The sequence below is a fragment of the Myotis davidii genome, unplaced genomic scaffold (assembly GCF_000327345.1).
Source record: "Myotis davidii unplaced genomic scaffold, ASM32734v1 scaffold18, whole genome shotgun sequence".
Taxonomy (NCBI): domain Eukaryota; kingdom Metazoa; phylum Chordata; class Mammalia; order Chiroptera; family Vespertilionidae; genus Myotis; species Myotis davidii.
The window spans coordinates 9,405,296-9,428,835 of record NW_006292696.1 but is presented as its reverse complement, the minus strand read 5'-3'; the positions used below and the strand labels follow the sequence as shown (position 1 = coordinate 9,428,835).

General features: G+C 39.4%; 1 protein-coding gene across 3 annotated transcripts in view; it reads left to right on the top strand.

The window, feature by feature from the left end:
* Window positions 1-23,540, top strand: part of GABRB2 (gamma-aminobutyric acid type A receptor beta2 subunit) — a 202,536-nt gene that overhangs the window by 93,188 nt on the left and 85,808 nt on the right. For all 3 annotated transcript variants that reach the window (XM_015565654.1, XM_015565655.1, XM_006766319.2), the window contains exon 6: window positions 7,826-7,908. In XM_015565654.1, the coding sequence (XP_015421140.1) occupies window positions 7,826-7,908 (83 nt within the window). The remainder of the gene's footprint in view (window positions 1-7,825; window positions 7,909-23,540) is intronic.

The window sequence follows — 23,540 nt, the reverse complement described above, 5'->3', positions numbered from 1 at the left end:
GTGTGTGTGTGTGTGTGTGTGTGTGTGTGTGTGTGTGGTGTGTGTGTGTGGGGGGTGTATGTGGGAGGGAGGTCGTTTAAAGGCCATCACATTCCCCTGTAGGTCATTCTGAAGCCTTATTCCCACTAGACATGTTATGTCATAGGGCTGACATCCTGCGTTGACTTCTCCCTTTGTCCATTTCGGCTTCTTTCTTTTTTCGCAACTGATGATCCCTAATGAGCATCGTTTAGGGCCTACTTCTGGAAAATCTAATTTATAATAGACCCAGAGTCTACTAGGGATTCAAAAAATAGCAAATGAACAAATGTATGCACAGGCTGACTTCAGACAGTGACAAGTATTATGAAGGAAATACAACCGAAGAGGCAGTGGCCAGCAGTGGAAGAGCTACAGAGAGGGAAAAGGCTTCTTAGGTGGACAGTGGTGTCCTGAGACTAAACTCAGAGGAAGGAGGCAGCTTACTGAAGGTGGAGGAGACCTTCAGCCCTCATCCCTGAAATCCCAGGAATGAAATGCTTCTAATTTCTTTGACAGCCTAACCAGGAAAATCTTGGATTTTAAATACATTTCTGTAATATATTCTACCAGTCAGGGGCCCAACAGGAAACAGATGGCATATTGAAAAGGAGATAATTTGAGAAGAATATAATAAAAAGGCAATTTACAAAGAGACAGAACAGCACTCCCGTTTTCCCTCCTAGAGATAGGATTAGAAAGTTGCCATTGGCTTCCTAGTATCCCAGACTTAAAGGGGCAGAGGAGCGGATGGTCAGAGGAACTTGGACACAAGTCCTACAGAAAGGGAGGCTGGGGAAAAATCCCTCGTCTCATTGTCCTTCCTCCCCAAACCCCTGACCTGCTCCCCATTGGCCAAAGCCAGAGAACCAGAGAGGCAATTTTTGAAGACCCTGCAGTCTGGTCTCTAGAGCTGTAGACATTGATGGTTAAGGATGGAGGATGGAGTTGGAGAGGTGAAAGGAGACATCCAGTATGTAGTTTATATTTTTAAATAATACTGGATGAGATTTAGAAGAAATGACACCAGACCCATCTGAAGTTGTAACCTCCGTCTGTCACTGACTAGCCATAAATCAACGTCTCTAAGCCACCTTTTTTTACGTGTTAAAAAAAAATTACATGGCTAGAATAAAACTGATGCATTTATTCTGAAATGGTGTGACTCTGATATTCACAAATCAAATAAAGCATTTAAAATATATTTTAATGAATGCAACAAAAAATATCCGGCACAATATTGTTTTCAACTGTGAACACAAAAAATCATTGTTGAAATAACCAGAGTCTGAGCTCTGTGTCTTTCTAGTTGGTAAGTGACTTTGGTTCAATAAAATCTCTTACAATGACCTGAAGTCAGATTTCTATTGTGAGGCTATGAGTCAAAAAATAGAATGATAACTTTTTCTCAGGGACTCCGACTTCCTTCAAGACATACTTAGAGAGAAGAGAGGATATTGTCATTGCTGAGATAAGGGCAGGATTTGTGGATGATACCATTGGGAATGTAACTTGGGAAATTTTGGTGAATAGGGGCTGGCTGACTGGAGGAGAGTAATAAAGGCTTAGATTGATATGGCCATGTCTATTAATATTTCTGATTGAATAGAATTTATATGCTCATAAAGTGAGATTTTGTTAGTGACTGCTGTTTGGATTCCACAGCATGTTATTTAAGAAAACGTCTTTCAGAATCCTACCTGAATCTATAGCAGAAGTCTGTCTAGTCCTTTAATGGTCATGGCATCTTCCCAGAGGGTAAGATTCCAGAAAAGCAGAGTCATAGCAGGCCAAACAGCTGCAGCAGAGTACAAATAGCTCTAATCTGAAACCCACGATTTATCAAAGGGGACCATGATTGCTTAGCAATCTTACTTTTTTGGTGATTACAAGGTTGAGCCTAGTAGTGCATGTGACTCCATAGGAGGACTTGTTGAGAGCTTTTACAAATAATTATGCGTGAGTGTCGGAGAATTAATTTAAGCAGAAGGCCTCTGTGGAGGTCAATCAAGAGCGTAGGCTGGAAGGAGAATGCTGAGGGAGACCTTCAGTCAGGGGAGAATATGAAGTGGGACTCCTTGGGGAGAGGCCTGTGTTTGCTTGTCTGGGGTGAGCTCATCTACATAATTGACTACAACAGGCTGAGCAGCTGTGAAGTACAGTATTTGAATGTGTGGATAAAACAAAATTACAAAATATGCAGGGTCATAGAACGTGTAATGTGTTTTCATAGGATTATAGAGTTTTCAAGCTCATTTGGGATATAGGAAATGGGCCATTGAGAAGCTAAATTACTTTATCAAGGTCAACTAGCTAGTTAGTTATAGCTTACTTGTTAAGTCTGTGGACTCCAGTCAGACATCCTAGATTCAAATCCCAATTCTAGTGCTCACTCTGTGACTCTTGAGAAAACCACTCTACCTTTTGGTGCCTCAATCTTCTCATCTACAAAATGGAAATAGTAATGACCTAATGTGGGAATAATAATAGGACATTCCTCACCCTATTTAATAAAGAGGGAATATGCTAATTGACCCTCATGCCATCGCAAAGATGGTGGCACCCACTGCCAATAAGGAGGGAATATGCTAATTGACTGTCATGCCCTCAAAGATGGCGGTGCCCACAGCCACAAGATGGCAACACCCAGTCCCCTCAACCCCCCAGCCGCCCAGGGCCAGCCCGAGGCACAGGTAACCAGGGCCAGCAGAGGCTTGTACTGCTGGTAGTGGCAGCAGCAGAGGTATGGTGGGGCGTCACCTTCCCCTGATCGCCGGGTCACCTCCCACCCCTGAGGGCTCCTGTACTGTGAGAGGGGGCAGGCTGGGCTGAAGGACCCCTCCCCCCATCCAGTGCATGAATTTTCATGCACTGGGCCTCTAGTATTAAATAAGATGATACATTTCAGTAACCCTAGATGATGTCTAGAACTGAGTAAGTGATTAATTAACACGAGGTATATTATTATTGTTAAGAATGACAGAGTTACCTAACTCCTACAGCAATATTCTTACCTACTCTAGAGCAAGCGAGAGCATATTACAAGAGGAATATAGGTGAGAAATTAGTTTCCTGGCTAAAAATGATTGTGAGACACTGAATAGTGTTTGTCTTCTTGAGTTGTAAAAGCAAAAACAATTGTAAGTACCTTTGGGAGAAGTGACTCAGATGTGATCCTTAAAAGTTTTCAAAATTTCAGGTTGTACTCTAATGCTAAAATTCAGTATTTGTATCTTTTCCCCTCTAGCTGAAATTTTTAATTAGTTTTTTTTTCAGCTAGCAAAAATATATATCAATATATATTTTTGATAAATGACCTTTTTAACATACTATTTTTTCTCTAGTAATGATGCCTACTAATGCTACAGGATTCCTTTATTCTTTGTAATTAGAATAAGTTATGATTTTATTTTTAAAATGTTTCTATTGATTCTTTAGAGAGAGGAAGGGAGAGGGAGTGAAAGATACATCTGTGTGAGAGAGAAACTTCAGTTGGCTGCCTCCTATACGTCCCCCTATGGGGTGCATGGGATGATACTCAACCAACTGAGCAACACTGTCCAGGGCTAGAATAAGTTGTGCTTTTAAGTAAAAGCACTTTTTGAACAAAGTAAAAGCAAGCTGAGAATTAGAGCAATGTGTTTTGAATATAGTTGTAGATGAAACACCTGATGTTCTTATAAAACATAGGAAGTTGTTGAAAAAACATTTTTTTTTTTGTGGAATGTGGATGGTTATCTAGATAAAGAATTCAAGCAAAGTTGAAGTTCAAAGTTACTTCCTTATAATCTCTGGTTGAAATTCTAGCAAGTTTCTCACATGTGAAGACCCACGTTTAACCTGAGCACCTCCTGAAGAGCCTGCTTGAAAGGCCTGAAACATGTCTGTTGATTATGATTCTGAGTTTTTTTCCTATTGGCTGAGGGGCAAAGGCATCTATTATTATTAACTCTCTTTGGCCATATTCGAACTTTGGATGACATGGTAGCATCATCAAACTCACATAATGACACCATTAAATACGGGGCATGGCTTTGCTACAAAATTCTGGCATAGCTGTTGTACATTTTGATTTTATAGATGCCTTTAAGGGACTGTGTGAGGATTTTATAGCACAAGTCATTTTGGACAGCAGTGCCCAGTGACTAAGGAATAAAGAGTTTATTCAAAGATCTCTCAGCCCAGTCAGAATATTGGCCTTTCTCAAATTGTGTTTTATCATGCAATAGTATTCAGCCCCAGGGAAGACCTATTTCTACTTTTAACTATGGAGGATCTGCCACTGGTAAATGAAGTACTTTCTGGAGGCATCATGGACTCTTTCCTTTGACTGAAGACAGAATCATTGCCATGTGTTTCCCAGTGGTCCTCAAACTTAATCAGGATCCTGTAGAGTTAGTAGCCTCCCTTCAAAGACTCTAGTGGTGGTGTTGCATAATTTAAGGCCCATTAGGGGTGTTCATCAGGATTAAGGAAGGCATGTTTATGAAAAGCCCATTAAGTATTTTTGTTGTTCTTGTTCCCGGAGAAACTCACCCCTGTTATAAATCAAAAAGTCCCAAAGAATAGATTTGTATGCTCCTCACTGGGATTTTCCAAATAAGATTTATCCCAGATAGCTTCTTGTATAAGGATGACTTGACTTTCAAACTTATTTGAGAATGTTTTAAATTTAATTAGGCACTTAATACAGAGAGTTGCTTCAATGTCCTCCATTTGAGAATGCTTATAACCACGACTTTTCTTTTCTTTGTGTCATTGTTCATTATTATCATTGCTATTCTAATCTTGGATTAGTGACACATGCCAGGCACCTGGCAAAGTACTTAAGATACAAACAAGACAAACACAGTTCTGGTTTTTAGTCTCACAAAACACCTGGAAAAGATGCGGGTTTCTTAAACATGTAACAGGCAGATGCATGTCTGTATTGTGTCTTAAAATCTGTTAACTAGAGCTCCATATACACATATGGCATATTTTTTGTATGTTTATGTGTTCAGAAGCTATTTACATCATATTGTATAGCTCTGGTTTGCCTCTAAGTCTGTGATTTTTCTACATTTTTTTCATGTACATATGTATACTACCAAAGAACCACTGGTCAAATGAGTTATCACTGTATCTTCTCATTAGCAGGTAGTAATAGCAAAAGTTACAGAATATTTTGTGAATTACAGATTCTTTCTACATTTAGCATTTCACAACAAATTATGATGGCAAGTATCTAATTCAGATATTTCAGGGTAACCAAGTGTTGGAGAATACGTCACTTGTCCCAGGTCACTCTTGTATGATCAAGATTCCAAATGGATTACTTTGGCTACAGAGTTTCTGCTTTAATCCAATAGGAGACACAAATGCCTCATAAGCATCAACTAGTAAACATTTACATATTTTTCAGCTTTATGAAGTATATTACCGCATTAAAGATGCAAAGTACTAGAGTAAATATGGGTGTTGTTGATGTGAGAAAAACACTTCCTTCTACTTTATTTTTCAGGCATGAGTGGAAACTCAGTGCTTCCGTGATATCATTAGCCGATTTCTTTTTCTTGTTCACAACACTCGTTCACAGATGTTAACTGCCATGAATATGTATCAGCAGAAAGTGTGAACCACAACCTATAGTAGTGATTCCAAACTTCACTGATTTACACAGTCGGGTATTTATTTATGGCTCCCTCCTTTTTTGTCACAATAGTTCCCCCTATCTGTGGGAATGTGTTCCAAGACCCCCAGTGGATGCCTGTGACCACAGACAGTACTAAACCCTATAGATTCTGGGGTTTTTTTGTGTGTGTTTTCCCTGTACATATATACCTTTTCACTTAAAGGAAGCACTTCTGGCTTCTCTCTGGCATGTCTGAATTACTACCATGACTACTTTGGGGCCATTATGAAGTAAAGTAAGGGTGCCTGAACACAAGACAAGCACCGTGATACCTTGACAGCCAATCTGCTAACCAAGATGGCAACTTAGTGACTCACAGGTGGGGAGCGTCTACAGTGTGGAGACACTGAACAAAGCCGGACTCACATATACTAGGCAGGGCAGAGCAGAACAGCATGAGACTGCATTCTGCTGAGAACATCACGCAATTTAAAACTTATGGATAGTTTATTTCTGGAACGTTGCACTTAATTTTCAGGGCACAGTTGAATGCGGGAAACCAAAACAACAGAAAAGGAAGCCATAGATAAGAGGCCACTACTGTATTTTCATCTTACAACTGAGGAATAGGACTCACATCTAACAGGAATTCCACAGACTCTGTCTACTTCTGTCCAAGCCCTTTTAAGGGAAAGGGTCTAGCTATGAACTGTGTCTGTCTGCACCTTATTTCTCTGTTCCCAAACCACAGTAGAGTGCCTCTCAGAGTAGTCTGGCAAGGTTGGTCACATTCAACATCAGTTTCTACTCTGTTATCTTTAGCAGATGAACTTTTTAAAAAATTTCTTTTGTTAATCCTCATCCAAGGACATTTTTTCCATTGATTTTTAGAGTGGGAGAGAGGGTCAGAGGGAGGGAAGGAGAGAGGGATGGAGGGAGGGGGGGAGAGAAAGAGAGAGGAAGAAATTTCGATGTGAGAGAGACAAATCTATTGGGTGACTCCCACATGCATCCCAACTGGGGGCTGGGGTCAAACCCAGATATGTGCCCTTGACTGGGAATCAAACCCGCAACCCTTCGGTATACAGGCTGATGCTTTGACCACTGATCCACAGCAGCCAGGGCAGCAGATATGAATTTTTAAAGGACCTATTATATGCCATTACTCTTTTATATCCTTTATATAAATTATTGTATCCGTTCTTACATAAACCCTGTTAGGTAATAATTACTGCTGTTAATAATATCCCCCCTTTTTATAGACAAAAAAACTAAGGTTGTTTAGGAGATATTAACCATCTTGATGTGAATCAGTCAGTGAGGCCGAATTAGAATTCAGACCTGTGTCTGTTGAGTTCTAAGACTTGTGTTTGTCGTTGTTTTTTTATTCATGATCTTTTGCTGCCTCATTGTTCAGAAAACATATGTTGATAAATCGTCTAGGACTATATGGTGCTTGGCTCCTTCTGCAGAGAGATTATGGAAGAATGATGACAGAGAAACATAAAGACATTAAAGGGACATATTCATTTCTCTCTGATAAAATAATAAAAGAGCCAACTGTTCTAAATAAATAACTGCCAGCCCATAGGAGAAAGCCCTCTAACAGGTCAGAAGAATATAAGATCACTCAGGCAGGACAGAGCAATTCAGGTGATAGATGGAAGGCTGATTGTGACTTGTTTTAAAGCATTTGCAAAGTACTATACTATGCACAGAAAGCTCAAAAATGATGGATCAAAGCCAAAATTGTTGAAGATTAGATTTCAGGGTCTACAGAAAGGGAGGAGAAACCAGGTGAATGGAAGAAGAATGTCTATATTGATACCTTTAATCACCTGTGATGCTCCTAAAATAAGAGTCCTGCCACTGCCCCATCCCCCCAAAAACACAGCATTCTGGAGCATGGGAACTACCTGTCTATCAAACACTCCCTGGTGATTTTGTACAAGTAGGCCATGGACCACACTTTGGGAAAATACTGATTTGGTCCAGTCTCTTTATTTTACAAATCAGCACGAGGTTCTAAGGGTAAATGGTTATCCAAAGTTTGCTGTACTCTCTCTCATTAGAGTTTTGGCTAAATCGGTCTCCTACAGGCCCAGCTCTGTCTTCTTTGATACTTGGATTTAATTTTTCCAACTCTAGCTGCGGACCAGCTAACAGCATGTATCCTTGCTCTTTCTCTTCTAGAATCACAACCACAGCTGCCTGCATGATGGACCTCAGGCGATACCCACTGGATGAACAAAACTGCACCTTGGAAATTGAAAGCTGTAAGTTTTTCTGAGAATCCAGGCAGACTGAACTCTGCTTACGGGTTCTCCAGACCTCGGGCCTGCAGAGGTTCCGCTAGCACAGTAACTGTGATGGAGGGAGGCACTCCTAGTACCTGCCCTCCTGCTGCTGCAATCCTCTTAGTCTTGTCCCCAAATCCCTGGGAGAGGTGTGAAGGGGAGAAGTAATCTAGCAATAAAAGGAAGATGCTAAGAGCCTGGAAGAAAACCAAGGGCTATTCTAGTCATTTAAAGCACAGCATTTGGTACAGATAGCTACCCCAGGCTTGGGACAATAGGTGAAGGTGGCAGGAGGACACACGGTATCCGAATAATTTTTGTCTCTCAGAAGCATTATCACGTTTGAATTGCAAAAGAAATGTGGCCTTCTGGAATAGCTGAAACCTCCACAGAATGTGGATTAGTGAGATGTTGTTGCTTTTCTCCAGGGACTATTTTCAGTGTCTAAATTTATTTTATATTCTTGCTGAAGGCCATCTGATGCGCATGATGAATATATATATATATATACTCTTTCCTGCATGGACCTGTTTTGCAGTATTGTTGCATTTCTAGGCCATAGTGTGCGTCCTTGAGGATTCAGTCACCTACCCTGTTGAGTAGAATGTTGATGTCATAGCCCAGCTCCAATTCAGAGGTCACTCAGAGAGGTCGTTTGAAGTGGTTCCATCATGTGGGCATTTTTGCCCATTTCTAAAAAAATAACGTCCAGGGATATTTCCATGTACACATTTTTTTAAGAACCTAATTTCATACTCGTATTTCCAAGTCATCATTCTTTTCACATTAGATCTTTGCCATGTAGAACTGCTTAATAAAATTGCTCTATAGGATTTTTATGATTATTTTTATGTAAATATATTTGGGATTAACTTTGCATTTTCATAACTAATAACACAGTTTAGAGTGCAGAATATTGTCATTCAAAGTCCAAAACCTAGTTGTTTCAAATTGTTGATGTTAGGATATTTTGCAAAAAATATGTGGCTTTGTACCACTCATGAATTTTTACAGTAAGAGAATTGTTCATGGTAGAATTTGACTGGATTTTAATAATCATTATTGTACATGTCATCTGAGCCTTCTGCAGCCTTCTTACTTGAAAGAACTAATGCCTTAAAGACACAGGCAACACCCAGTGTTGCATGGAATTAAATTATAATTGTGACCTGAATATTGAAAAATTAATACTTCCTTAGACTTTTGGGAAGTTTAAATTTTATAAAGTAGCTTTTATATATCTCATTGCATTTTACAGTTACCCTGGTAAATGAGGTAGCATAGATTTTTTCCAGCTTTATTGAGATATAGTTGACAAACAATATTGTGTGAGTATGTACCATGTGATGCTTTGATATATATAAGTTTTGTGAAATGATTACCACAGTAAGGTTAGTTAACACATCTATCACCTTACATGGTTACCTTGTTTTGATGTATGTGTGTGTGTCTGTTGGAAACTTTTAAGATTTACTCTTAGCAACTTTCAAGTATACAGTACAGTATTGTGAATTATAGTCACCATACTGTAGATTAGATAGCCACATATTATTCATTTTATAACTGAAAGTTTGTGCCCCTTAATCTCCTTCACCAATCTGCCCCACTTGGCAAACATCAGTTTACACTGTTTCTATCAGGTCAGTTTTCTCTTTTAGATTTCATGTAAGTGATAACAAATGGTATTAGACTTTCTCTGCCTGACTCATTTCACTTAGCGTAATACCCTCAAGTTATCCATGTTATCACAAATGGCAGGATTTCCTTTGTTTTATGGCAGAATAATATTCCATTGCATATATCTATAAAAATAAAAGTGTAATATGCTAATTAGACCAGACAGCCGAACTACCTTCCAGATGATGCTGTGGCTGTGAGGGCTGAGCCCCTTGCACCAATTTCATGCATCAGGCCTCCATTCACTCATCAATAGACAATTAGGTTGTTTCCATGCCTTGACTATCCTATATAATAAAAGCCTAATATGCAAATTGACCGACCAGTGGAACAACCAGTCGCTATGATGCACACTGACCACCAGAGGGCAGACGCTCAATGCAGGAGCTGCCATCAGCCTGCAGACCCCAGGCCAGCCAAGGTGGGTGCCATTGGGGGCACCCCGATTGCCTGCTGGTTGCCCCACAGATTGGCCCTGATTGCCGGCCTGGCCTAGGGACACTACCTATGCACGAATTTTATGCACCAGGCCTCTAGTTATAAATAATGCTTTGGTGAACACGGGGGTGCAGATATCTCTTCAAGAATGATTTTATTTCCTTCACATATGTACCCAGAAGTAAGATTGCTGTGTCATATAGTAATTCTATTTTTTCCCTTTAATAATGTTCCCATTTATTTTTTAAATTCTTATCTTATTTTTTTTAGCATGTAAGTTCTTTGGTTAATCTCTTCCCCCTCCACCCCCACCTACCCACCGACCCTCACCTTCCCTCTGAGACTCGATAGTCTGTTCCATGCTTCTATGTCTCTGGATGTATTTTGTGCATCAGTATATTTTGTTCATTAGATTCCACATTTTAGCGAGATCATGTGAAACCTGTCTTTCTCTGACTGGCTTATTTCACTTAGCATAATACTCTCTAGGTCCCTTCATGTAATTTTATTTTTAGTTTTTGAGAATCCTTCATAATAACTGTACCTATTTACATTCCCACCAACATTGAACAGATTCCTTTTTCTCCACACCCTTACCAATATTTGTTATCTCATGTCTTTTTTATGATAGCCATTCCTACAAGTGTGAGGTGATATCTCATCATGGTTTATATTTGCATTTCCATGATGATTAGTGATGTTGAGCACCTTTTCCTGTACCTGTTGGCATTTGTATGTCTCCTTTGGAAAAATGTCTCATCAGTTTCTCAGCCTACTTTTAAATTGGATTATTTGGGTTTTTGCTATTGGGTTGTATGAGTTCATTATATATTTTGAATATTTGCTGCTTATCAGATACATTTTTTGCAAATATTTTTTCTGCCATTCCATATGTTGCCTCTTCATTCTGTTAATGGCTTCCCTTGCTGTATGGAAACTTTTTAGTCTGATATAGCCCTGCTTGTTTATTTTGCTTACTTGTGCTTTTGGGATTACATCCAAAATATCATTGCCAAGACTGATTTTTTCCCTGTGTTTTCTTTCGGGATTTTACAGTTTCAGGTTTTACACTGGAATCTTTAATTCCTTTCAAGTCAATTTTTGTGAGTGGTTTAAGATAGGTTTCAAATATAATTATTTTGCTTGTGGATATCCAGTTTTCCCAGTACCAGTTATTGAAAAGACTAACTTTTCTCCATTGAGTATGCTTGGCTCCCTTTTCAAATATTATTTGGCCATGTATGCAAGGGTTTATTTCTGAGCTCTCAGTTCTGTCTCATTGGTCTATATGTCTGAATTTTTGAGAATTTTCCTTTTGTGGCTTAACATATGGCTGACTCTAGAAAATGTTCCATGTGTGCTTAAGAATGTTTTCTATTGCTGTTGGATAGGATGTTCTGTAGATAGATGTCTGTTAGATCTATTTGCTCTATAGCAGTGATTTTTAAAGAGTGTGCCATGGCTGGGCACTGACTATTTAGTCAGGGGTACTAACCTCTTTTCCCTTAAATTATCAGACAAAGAATGACAACAACCAACACAACAATAGCAATTTGGTGTGAATGGGTCAAAATTATACCTTTTTTGTGTGTCAGATCAGCAAAAAATATATTTTTTGGTGTACCGCAGAATTTTAGTAATTAGCTTATGTGTGCCAGGAGATGAAAAAGGTTGAAAATCTCTGGTCTATAGTGTTGTTCAAATCTGCTATTTCCTATTGATTCTCTGTCCAGATGATTTATCTATGGTTGGTAATGGTATTAGAGTTCCTAACTATTATTGTATTGCTGTTTATTTCTCCTTTTCGTTCTGTTAGTATTTGCTTTATATATTTAGGTGTTCCAGTATGGGTGCATAAATATTTATGATTGTTACATCTTCTTGATGAATTTACCCCTCTATTACTATATAGTGACCTTTTTTGTCTCCTATAAGCATTTATAGCTTAAAGGCTTAAAGTCTATAGGGTAGATATTAATATTCCTGTCTTTACAACTAGGGAAACAGACACAAAGGTGGAAAGTGATATGTCTAAGAACATGCAATCACTGAGTAACGCAGTGCTCTGAGCTAATGCGGGGATTGATAGCTGATTTATCTTAGTAAAGCCACTGATTTTGGAGAGATCAGATTAACAGGAAGATGACTGTTCTAAAAATCAGGAAAATAGACTGTCCTTACAAAAAAAATGGGGTTTATTCATATTTATTTAAACAGCAAATCATTGTTATGGAAAATGAAATATGGTATTTTATCAATAATATATTAATGATTATTAATATTATATTAATAATATATGCGATATCCTGGCCCTATTATTGTAAGCAGGTAGTAAACTAACTAAGCATGTTGAAATTAGGATCTGATCCTTTAAATAACTAGCTCTGAGGTTGATCTCTGATATTCTGCTTTACTCATTTATTCTTTTCTGATAAGTAAACTCTAGGAATTCATTCATCCTCCTTCTTCCCCCACCTCATCTCCTCTTTCTTTTTTTTCTCATGTCTACTTATTTCTCTTCTTTTCTCCCTCTTCCCTCCCTTTCTCCTCTCAAATACAGTTGACCCTAAGAGTGGCATTACTAAATCCTTATCACCTTGTCTCTTTATCAGCAATTAGTATATTGGTTTCATTTTAGAGAGGATAATATAACTTGATTCAGAACAGCTCGGAGTGGGGAAATATTGACTTGAGCTCATTGTTCATTTATTCATGCATTGGCTCATTCAAGAATTTACTCATTCATTAAATATTTATTGAACTTTAGTTATTTATAAGGCATTGTAATACACTATAAAAATTTAATAGTGAACAAATGTAGACAATGCCCCTGCCTTTATTATGCTGAGGGAGATAGGTTTTATTTAAATAAATATATGTGACCATGTAAAATTCCTCTAATGAAAGTGCTGCCAAGATGAGAACTTAGTTTAGTGACATCTTAAAGAAAGACTAGAGTAAATCTTGAAAACATGTCCTGATGATTCTAGAAAGGTAGTGAACTGTGCTTATTTCAAAACTTTTCTTAGGCCCAGCGGCATTGCTCAGTGGTTGAGCTTCGACCTATAAACCAGGAGGTCATGTTTCAATTCCAGGTCAGGGCACATGCATGGGTTTCAGGCTCGATCTCCAGTGTAGAGCATGAAGGAAGCAGCCGATCAATGATTCTTTCATCATTGATGTTTCTATCTCTCTCTTCCTCTCTGAAATCAATACAAAATATATTTAAAAACAAAACAAAACACACATACACACAAAAAACTTGTCTTAGATTTAGGGGAATGGAGAAGTTTTGTAGAATCAGTAAGATTTTGCTGAACTAAATGGGCCCTGATAATATATATCACTATGTAGGAAATGAAACTTATATGCTACACCCATGTATATATCTTGTCTATATCTTTCTCTGAATCTTTCAGTCAGATTGGAAAAAGGATACTGGCATATTCACCTATATTTCCAGGGAAATATCACCCTTAAAGTACCAATGACAACAAAGTTATGTGCTAGCCTATAAAAGGTTCTTTAGAATGTTCTTGCTATTTAGGGATAAGATTAAGTCTTGTAAAGAAACTAGAGGCCCAGTGCATGAATTTGTGCACCAGAGGGGTCCCTCGGCCTGGCCTGCGGGATTGGGCTGAAACCGGCTCTCTGACATCCCCCAAGGGGTACCAGATTGAGAGAGGGTGCAGGACAGATTGAGGGATGCTCTGGTGCACAATAGGGGCCATGGAGGGGTGCAGGAGGTTGGCCAGCTGAAGAGGGACTGCAGGAGGGCTCTAGGGCGTGTCCAGCCTGTTGCCAGAGGGGTCCCTCGGCCTGGCCTGCGGGATTGGGCTGAAACCGGCTCTCTGACATCCCCCAAGGGGTACCAGATTGAGAGAGGGTGCAGGACAGATTGAGGGATGCCCTGGTGCACAATAGGGGCCATGGAGGGGTGCAGGAGGTTGGCCAGCTGAAGAGGTACTGCAGGAGGGCTCCAGGGCGTGTCCGGCCTGTTGTGCTCAGTCCAGATCAGCCAGACTCCAGCAGCAAGCTAACCTGCTGTTCGAGCGTCTTCCCCCTGGTGATCAGTGCACGTCATAGCTAGCAGTCGAGTGACCTTCGCATATCATTAGCATATTATGCTTTGATTGGTTGAACAGACGACTGGACACTTAGCATATTAGGCTTTTATTATATAGGATAATGAATTGTCCTAGGTATGCCTTTGAGTATACTAGTACTTAAGAGTATTAAAAGGGCCCTAATACTGTTAGGTCAAGTCAAACATTTGTCTCTTCTTAAAAATATATGAAGTTCAAACCATGTCAAGGAAACAACATTCCATCATATGGTAAGGTTACTTAGCAGGCTCCATCCAGAAGTGAAGAGAGAGGTGCAAGGAGTATTGCAGATCTTTGAAATGGGAATAGGTATGGGGCTACTCTGTGATATTCTGAGCCAGATCAGCCATCCAATATCAATATCAGCTATTGATTGTGAGGGACCCCTCTCCCTCCTCAGAAGAGACAGGCTGTCTTACATGGTATTGAACTCCTCTTGGAATGTGGGATATAACATTGTCTTAACTGGATCCATTAACAAGCTTTTCATGTTACTAAAACTCCAAAGGTTCCATTTCTCATTTGTTTGTGTGCTTTATCTCAGCCTATGGCTAGATGAGTTGGGCTGAAGTTGTGTCAGAGAATAAGATCAATGCTCTCATTCGCAATATTGTTGGTTTTCTCAATCAATTTCAACCTTAGTGCAATCTACACTGAACTAGAGGGGGTAGAACTTTCTCCGTAACTCTTTCATAGCTAACTTCTCAGGGTTATGCCAAGTGTCACTGAGGCAGAAGTCAACCATCTCCTTTTAGCATTCCTTCTAGATCCTTTAAAAACCATCCTACCACTGCCTTTTGTGGAAGCATCCCAAACCAGCTCTTGCTGGCCTCTCACAGTCACTGATTATATGCCTGACATTGGGAAAGTCACCCTATGTAGCTGAGCCTCAGTTCCTCAAATGGGATAATTTTATCTATCACACAGAGTTGTTACGAAGATTAAATGAACTAATATGATTTAGTATAGATTAAGAATTTGTTGTCACATGGCAGATATCTAATAAACAGTAACTTTAGTAATCAATAATTATTACTATAATAACATTAATTTTTATTATTATACTGCCACAGATTTGCTCTAGTGATGAGATCTGGTATATCCAGCCAAGAAGAGTCCCAAAGCACAGCATTGCCCTTGTCAACCTTTGCAGATCTTATTTCAGACCTTGCATTTACATTCCAATTAAGCCTCATTATCTGTAGGGCTATCTACTTGCAGTGCCTACAGTATTAGTTGCTATTAATTTTTTTAACTTTAGCCAAAGGGAAAATAATTAATAGCTAGCTTCAAAATTCAAAGAGGAGTATTTAAAAGCAAGCTCTTTGACATCTGTTCTTGGGTGAAGTGAAAGGACAGTCCATTTGGGGTTTTGTTAACATTTAAACTGATCAACTGCTAATGAATCCAAAGCTTCTATGGTCAGTGTAGCAAAGGTCTCTGGGAGGGAGTGGGGGGGTGTGAGCGTGTGTTGGCACTGGCATCTCTTCTTCTAGAGAGATCCACCATGCTTTAGAAAGCAGAAAGTAGGCATGTACTTGTTGTCTTACATAATCCATATTTTGATATCATATAAAAACAACTTAAATTATTGATAGAATAAAGGCTCTATTTTCTTCTCCACAATTTCATCCCAAACAATCCTTATTTAAGAGGTCAATATGGCCGAAACCGGTTTGGCTCAGTGGATAGAGCGTCGGCCTGCGGACTGAAAGGTCCCAGGTTCGATTCCGGTCAAGGGCATGTACCTGGGTTGTGGGCACATCCCCAGTAGGAGATGTGCAAGAGGCAGCTGATCGATGTTTCTCCCTCATCGATGTTACTAACTCTCTATCTCTCTCCCTTCCTCTCTGTAAAAAAAAAATCAATAAAATATATTAAAAAAAAAAATAAGAGGTCAATATGGATTGATATATTTAAGCAACTTGGAGTATCGACAAAATTTACTATGGCACCGGGTTAATATATTTCAAATGCAGTTTGTGATGTGGTCTAGTCAATATGCTAGCAGATAGACACACAGTATTTAAAAAAAAAAAAAAACTAGAGGAAATAAGAATGTATTGTGCTCCTTTTCTCACGAAGGGAAAACTGAAGGCACCTTAGAATATGTCCGTAGATACAAAATACTTATCCCAGAGAAAGCACCATCAGCTCAGGTTTGAGCTAGTGTGATCTCTTGGATGGGAGGACATTCATTGACTCCGAGTAGCTGTTTAATACAGTATGTGTTGCTCACGCTAACCAAACAGGTCACTTAGCTTTTCAAGCTATGTTTTCTCCTCTCTGCAATGTTGTGATACCTGATAGGTAATGTAATAATCAAGACAGAGATGTTTGTGCAATGCTTGGTACCGATATTTCCATAAGTAGCAGCTGTTATCATTATAGCATTTTATTATCATTGTCTGATCAGGCCTGGAACAGTGTGCTCAATTAGAGTCACAACATTTTAAGAGGGATATTTAGCAATCAGAAAACCAAAATGTAAACAATACATAAACCATGGAGTGTGAAGAACTCGTAGAAGAAATGAGTGGGCAAAGGGGTGCATTTACCTTGAGGATGGGAGACTTAGGGAGACTGGGTGGTATTATTTAATGAATAGTTATTTTCAAATAACTGCAGAATTTCCTCTTAAGGGAGCAGACTGTGTCTCCCCTGAGGGCAAAACTAGACTAATGGTAGAAGATGCCAAAAGGCAATTTAGGGCTGAACTTTTTTTTTTTATTTTTTTTTTGAGTCTTGGCAATTACAGCTGGTGAAAAATCCTGTGGGTGGCTATATACTGTAAAGGCACTTTCTGGGAATAAAGGAATTCTTGCACTGGGCACAGGATGAGATTATATGAATTCTAAGGAGCTCTGGCTTCATGCAAAAATGTGTAGGACTTTAGTTAAAAGATGATTAGCCAAGCACTGGTTTATATGAGGGTGCAGATCCCATATGCATATGCCTCTGGAAGCAATGCTACTTAAGAGGAAAAACCAAATGCCCTAACCAGTTTGGCCCAGCGGATAGAGCATCAGCCTGCAGACTCAAGGGTCCCAGGTTCGATTCCGGTCAAGGGCATGTACCTTGGTTGCAGGCCCATCCCCAGTGCGGAGTGTGCAAGAGGCAGCTGATCGATGTTTCTCTCTCATCGATGTTTCTAACGCTCTATGCCTTCCCCTTTCTCTCTGTAAAAATTCAATAAAATATATTTTAATAAAAGAGGAAAAACCACATCCCTGCTAAGATTTTAAATAGAACACTATATGTGTTGCTGATGGTCTATTGCTACTTATCTAGCAAACTTTCTTTTCTCAGATTTTCCTGACAGAAGTCCATTGTCCAGTTTTGTCTGTGAAAAATAAGGCTGAAGCCCCCACATACTCCTGTGTTTCCAAAAATCTAGAACCCCATTGAGGCCTTTGATCTCCTTCAGGCTTTCAGAATCATCACACCAGCAGAGAAGGTGCCCGAGCCTGTGCAGGCGGCGTGGTAAACAGTGAAGCCACCAGTGCGTCAGGTGATCCTTGAATTCTTTCAAGTTAGAAAAATATTCCCGTGACATTGCCGTGGAGCTTAGTCATAATTATTTATGGAAGGAAAAGCAGAGAACATTGCAAACGCTTCTCGATGTCACTGCATACAAATTTAATTTGCATCGTTGGCCTGTTTTGATATTTTCATAAATTGCATCTAGTGTAGAAGTGAGGTGGTTTTTCCCCCGTCCTTGCTGTGTGTAGATACCTTGATGGAACATGACTTCATTTAGCTATTGTTAGTTCCTCATAACCATAGGTAAGTGCCAGGATGTGTATTTAGAATCTCTGGCACCTCGTGCAGATAATGTTTGCGACCTTCATGTATCTCTGGACTTCAAGACTTCGGTCCTTTTACCTCTTCCATCATTAGAAAGCAACTTAGTTACAAAGGTTTCATCTTGATACTGAGTGTGAAAAATGAAAACAATGAACTCGACAGATCCCTCAGTAAAGAGCAATCTTTTTTTAAATTCACATTTTCTAAATTTTCTCTTCTATAATCTTTATTTTCTCTTTCTGCAATCCCTACTAGACAGATCTTTCCACATCTACCTACCATGGCTCTGAATTGAAATTTGTAGATTTGATCTTCCAGATTAGTAATATTTATTTTACTCTAAAAATTATTACTATAGTATTATATTTTGGCAGTCATGGTTTAAATTTCTAAGAACTTTCTTATTCTTTGCGTATTTTCCATAGTCATTTGTTCATAGTCATAAAAGATACCGATTTATTTTTATTTAAAAGTTATCAATTTAATGTTTTATACAAGTGTTCTACTCTGTCTTTCTATTTCCTTTTATATGTTTATCATGGCCTTTCTTTTTCATGCTAATGATTTTCTCTATATGTCTACTGACCTTGGTAGTCAAGTCATATTTGTAAATAAAGGGCTAGTTGGACCTGAACACGTGACTGATGTGGATTCTCTGACCTGACATGGGTTTCCTCAGCACTGCTATATGCTAGTGACTGTTTCCATAGCCACCATCTTCTTTGAATGGGGCGGGGCAGGAAGAGAGGTGGGCATGCAGATCAGACAGCCTCCCTCCCTAGAAGAGCAGTCCAGGCCTCTTCAGAGGTACCCAGGCTCCTCTGAGGCTTAGGCCCTTCAGATTATTTCACTCTTTCACTCTTGGAAGGAAGGGATGGAACTACAACTTATCTTTCCCCCTTCCTTTGTAGAGGTGCCCAGCACTATCTGGGGCTCTCTTCTGACACTCTATCCAGCCCAATATCAAATCTAGGAACCCAGGCAGCACCCACTTTGTTCAAGGAGCCTTCTTTCAGCATTATCTTAGGTAAAGTGTAGATGGAAGAGGAGTGGTCTAAAAGCAAAAAGAATTTAATACTTAAGGAGCTGTAGAAGTATTGTATACCCCATGGGTCAGCCTTTGAACTAATAAGATCCCAATACAGGATTATCTATTTTGTAATATGTCAATATCTGACACATAACTGTTTTTCTTCTCTTAAATACCATTGATTGTAAGACTCACCAGCACACTAATAAGAAAGATAAAAATTGAGCCTACTCTTCTCTTGGTTAGATATATCCTGATTTCAAAAATACAAAAATGGAAAAGGAACCTAACGTGCATTGGGCTGGAAGAAGTATAGTTATTTTCTTAATTGCAAAGGGAACCATTATTTTATTATTCCTAAGTGGGCGAACCAAAAAGAGGCACCATTTATAGTATCCAATTAGTATCTCCCAGTTTCACAGGTGAACATCTGCCTGCTCGGTTTCTTGTCCCTCATGGCACTGTTGTGCTGTTTCTGACTTGGCATGCAGAGCGAAGCCAATAATGAAGTGAGCGTGTACCATAGTAAGCACTGGCCCAAAGGGTAGAATATGGGTAGACTGTGTTATCCTGGCAGTGGTCAAGACTTCCACTTGAATCAACAGATACCTTTGGAATCTAGAGTTTTTGACCCAGAGAATTTGGAAAGAAATCTTTTAGCAGTAGACGCAACCCCTTATTGGATTTTTGCCCTGTAACATTGAAAAGACATCGGTATAACGACTATGCAAACCCCGGGCTACACTGAATGCGCTGGCTCCCATCCCTCACCGGTATTAAGCTGTCATGGCAATTCTATGAGCCCAGCGCCCAAGAACTGCTCACCCCTCTGACCATGTGGTGAGCACAGATGTGAAGCTCAAGGATGTGCTGGCACAGGCTGGGCTTGCAACTCAACGAACAGCAAGGAACAGTTACAAGGAAACTGGTTCCCATGTGGCTTCTTTAAGGTAAAGCACTTTCTTACAGACTAAATGAGGCCTTAAGTTCCCGAGGACGCTGGGTGTTGGGTGAGGCTCCGCTCAAAACCTCACATTGTGTCTGTTTACCTTGTTGAGGATGATGCCCACCTTCTTTTCTGTTGCTAATGCTCATTTTCCCCCGTGCTTTGAAATTCCCCGGGAGAGTTCAAAATGCAGTGTAAGTGCTCACCGCATCATTATACATTTGTCTATGGCAAATCTCCTGGGGGGTGAGGGGTGGGGATGCACACTTGTTCACCTGGTTTTCCTTTGGGCTCAGGAAAAGTGCCAACAATGCCATCGTCCTGCAAAAACTGTCTCTTCCTGGCTGGGCTTCATTTTATTCTCGGTCCTAATTAAGTGGAAATGCCACACTGTGGCTTTTTTAGCATTTTTACTGATGGCTGGAGAGCATTCTGTGAAACCTGATGTGAACATCCTAAACCCGAGGTGTAAATACACCCACAGACCTTCCCTGAAGCCTTTCCGGGAGCCGCACGTTGTTTTGGTCTGACAGTTACACCCAATGAGTTGCAGCTCAGACCGGTTTTTTTCAGACTGTGAACCTTGCTCCCTATGTTGTTACCACTTGAAAACACTTCCTTTCAGGATGCTTTCAGTACTGCTGATTCATTCTTGCAAATCAAATACCTCCTTCTTCATGGTGGCTTCCAGAGCCTACCACCTCCCCCTGCTCACCCCTCCATTGTAGCCAGTATCATGATTATTATATTTATTGTCATGTAATGAAAGTAACTACCATTGATTAAATGCTGACTTTGTGCCAGGCGTTGTGCTCTGCGTTGAGAGACATTTTCTCGCCTAAATCTCCCCTATGGCAGCTACTGATATCATTTCCGCTACAAGTGAGGACGTGATGCCCTAAGGAAGGTGTGTAACTTACAAAAGGCCACACAGGTTAGCAAGTGAATATCTAGTTGAACAGAACAGAATCCAGTGTAGCTAGTTTAAGCAGAAGTAGACTTACTTGGCTTACAGAATTCTTGGGAAGACTGAAGAAATGGTCTCTAGGCCTAGTTTTTAGATGTGACTCTTGCAATCACAGCCTAGGCTACTGATATCATTTCCGCTACAAGTGAGGACGTGGTGCCCTAGGGAAGTTGTGTAACTTACAAAAGGCCACACAGGTTAACAAGTGAATGTCTAGTTGAACAAAACAGAATCCAGTGTAGCCTAGGCTTGTATTGGCAAGGTACTCTCTGCTCCTGCCTACCTATGGTGACCGCCTGCCGAATCGAGGGGCCACTGCTGTAGCTGCTACAGCGAAACAACCCTGCTTCCCAGGTAGTCGGTACCAATAAAATGATGTTTTGTGCCTTACCTCTCTCCACTCAATTCAGTTCTGATTTAAAGTATCCAGCATGTGCACCTGACTGGCAGAGCCTGGATCACATTCAGAACTGTAGACAAAAATGAGCCTGGGGAAGGCAGCAAGTCAGTGCCCAATATAGAACAGAGTGGCCAAGCTGAGATTGGAACCTAGATCAGTCTGATTTTAGAACCCGTCTAACCATTAATACATATTGTTTCCTTGTTTATAACCCTAACATAAAATTAATACACTCCTCTTTGTATTATAAACAATATATTTCTAGCAATCTATATTTATTAAATCCTATCTGCTGATGCTGGCAATTCAGATATGCCAAAGATAATCCATAGCATGTTTCCTTTAAGCAAAATAGTGAAAGTTCTTGGCTTAATAAGGAATGGAAAAATGTGTATGCTGAAATTGCTATGATAGGGTAAGAACAGATCTATCCATAACATTGTGAAGAAGGCAAAAGAAATTCATGCTAGTGTTCTGAGAGAGACCACATTCACATAACTTATTATAGTATAATGTTATAATTGTTTTATCTCATTATTAGTTATTTTACAGTGCCTAATTTATAAGTTAAACTTTATCACAGGTATGTCTGTGTAGGAAAATAATATTATATTCAGACATCCACAAGGGGTCTTGGAACGTATTCCCTGTGGATAAGGGTAACTACAGTACCAGGAGAATTGATGCTACAATCAAATGAACATTAATGGTGGAATTGGGCATTATGTTGTTAAGCTGTTTTAAAGTAGGAAGTTCTTCTAGTCCCTTTTGATCCCTGTAAGTAAGGGAGTTTTATGCTCTGTTGGTATGTGTATCTTAATATCATAATATCCATAAGTGCATCAAGAATCTCTTAAACTGTCCATCGGGTGGCTCAGTTGGTTGGCGCATCATCCCATACACCAAAGGGTTGTGGGTTCAATTCCCAGTCAGGGCACAAACCTGGGTTGCAGATTTGATCCCTGGTCAGGGTGTATATGGGGAGGCAATTAATCAATGTTTCTCTCTCACATTGATAGTTCTCTCCCTCTATCCCTTCCTCTCTCTTGAAAATCAATAAAAGCATATCCTTGGTAAGGATTAAAAAAGAAGAAGAAGAAGAAGTTTGCAAACCATTGCTAGTCACTTTATTTATCAGAATCTTTTTTCTGATAAGCAGGATTTTTTAAAATTTATTTCTTACTAAAAAAAAGTCACTCTTACTATTAGATTAATTGATTTCAAATGCCCCTTTTATCCCTTTTAGAAATAAATATTTATTATGGATATATATTCAGGACCTTTTTGTTTGTACTTAAACCTTTGACCTAAAGTACTTCTTTAGTCTAAACTTAATTACATTTGCTGTCATGTGGTAAGGGTTGTGGACAAAAATGGGAAAAGTACATTAAGGATGAGCTGGCTTTTGAGTTGAGTAATTGTGGCTATTCTGAATTATAATTGTATCAGGATCACTTAATGTATGAGCAGAAGAATATTATAAATTACTTATGTAGGCAAAAAAGTTTTTACTTGAATATATCTTTCCAATTTTACTTTATCTTTCTAGGGCTTTCAGGAAAACAGAAAAGAAAAGAAAGGTCATACTAACTGGCTACAATTTTCTGTTTGCAAAGATGTATTAGTGGAATGTTCCTTAAATTTTAGCAAAAATACCCTTTTCAGATTTGAACAAGTATTTTCAATGTAATACTGACCAGTTTGTGCTGAGCATTTTAATTATAATCTTATTTAATCTTCACCACAGCTCCTTGGGTAGGTAGGTACAATGACATCCCTATAAATAGGGAAACTGAGGGCCAAAACATACCTTTGAAAATGATGAGTTTGGAATTCATTTATTCCAGAAACTTTAGCTACAAAGTTTGGTAACTTAACCATGCCGCTGGTGCTCATTCATTTAGTTAATGAAAAAACCAAGCAGGCTTGAGAACAGAACTTCACACTGTAGCTCATATGCAATTAAACACATACTTACCTGATACCTTACTAGGCCTGGGAAACCATGAAACCAGTTGAGAGAACATTATATAAAAAAGACTTGTTCAAGAGCCAATAAAAGATTTATTATAAGCAAAAGGGCTTTGTGGTCCTCTTTCTAACCATCTCTCTCTTCTGGTCAATCTGAGACAATGAGAATGCTTTATCAGGTTTTCCAGAAAGAAAAATACAGATAATCTGCCTGATTCTCCACTGCCAAGCAGGAGATGAACGACAGTCCTGGAGCAATGAGCAATCTT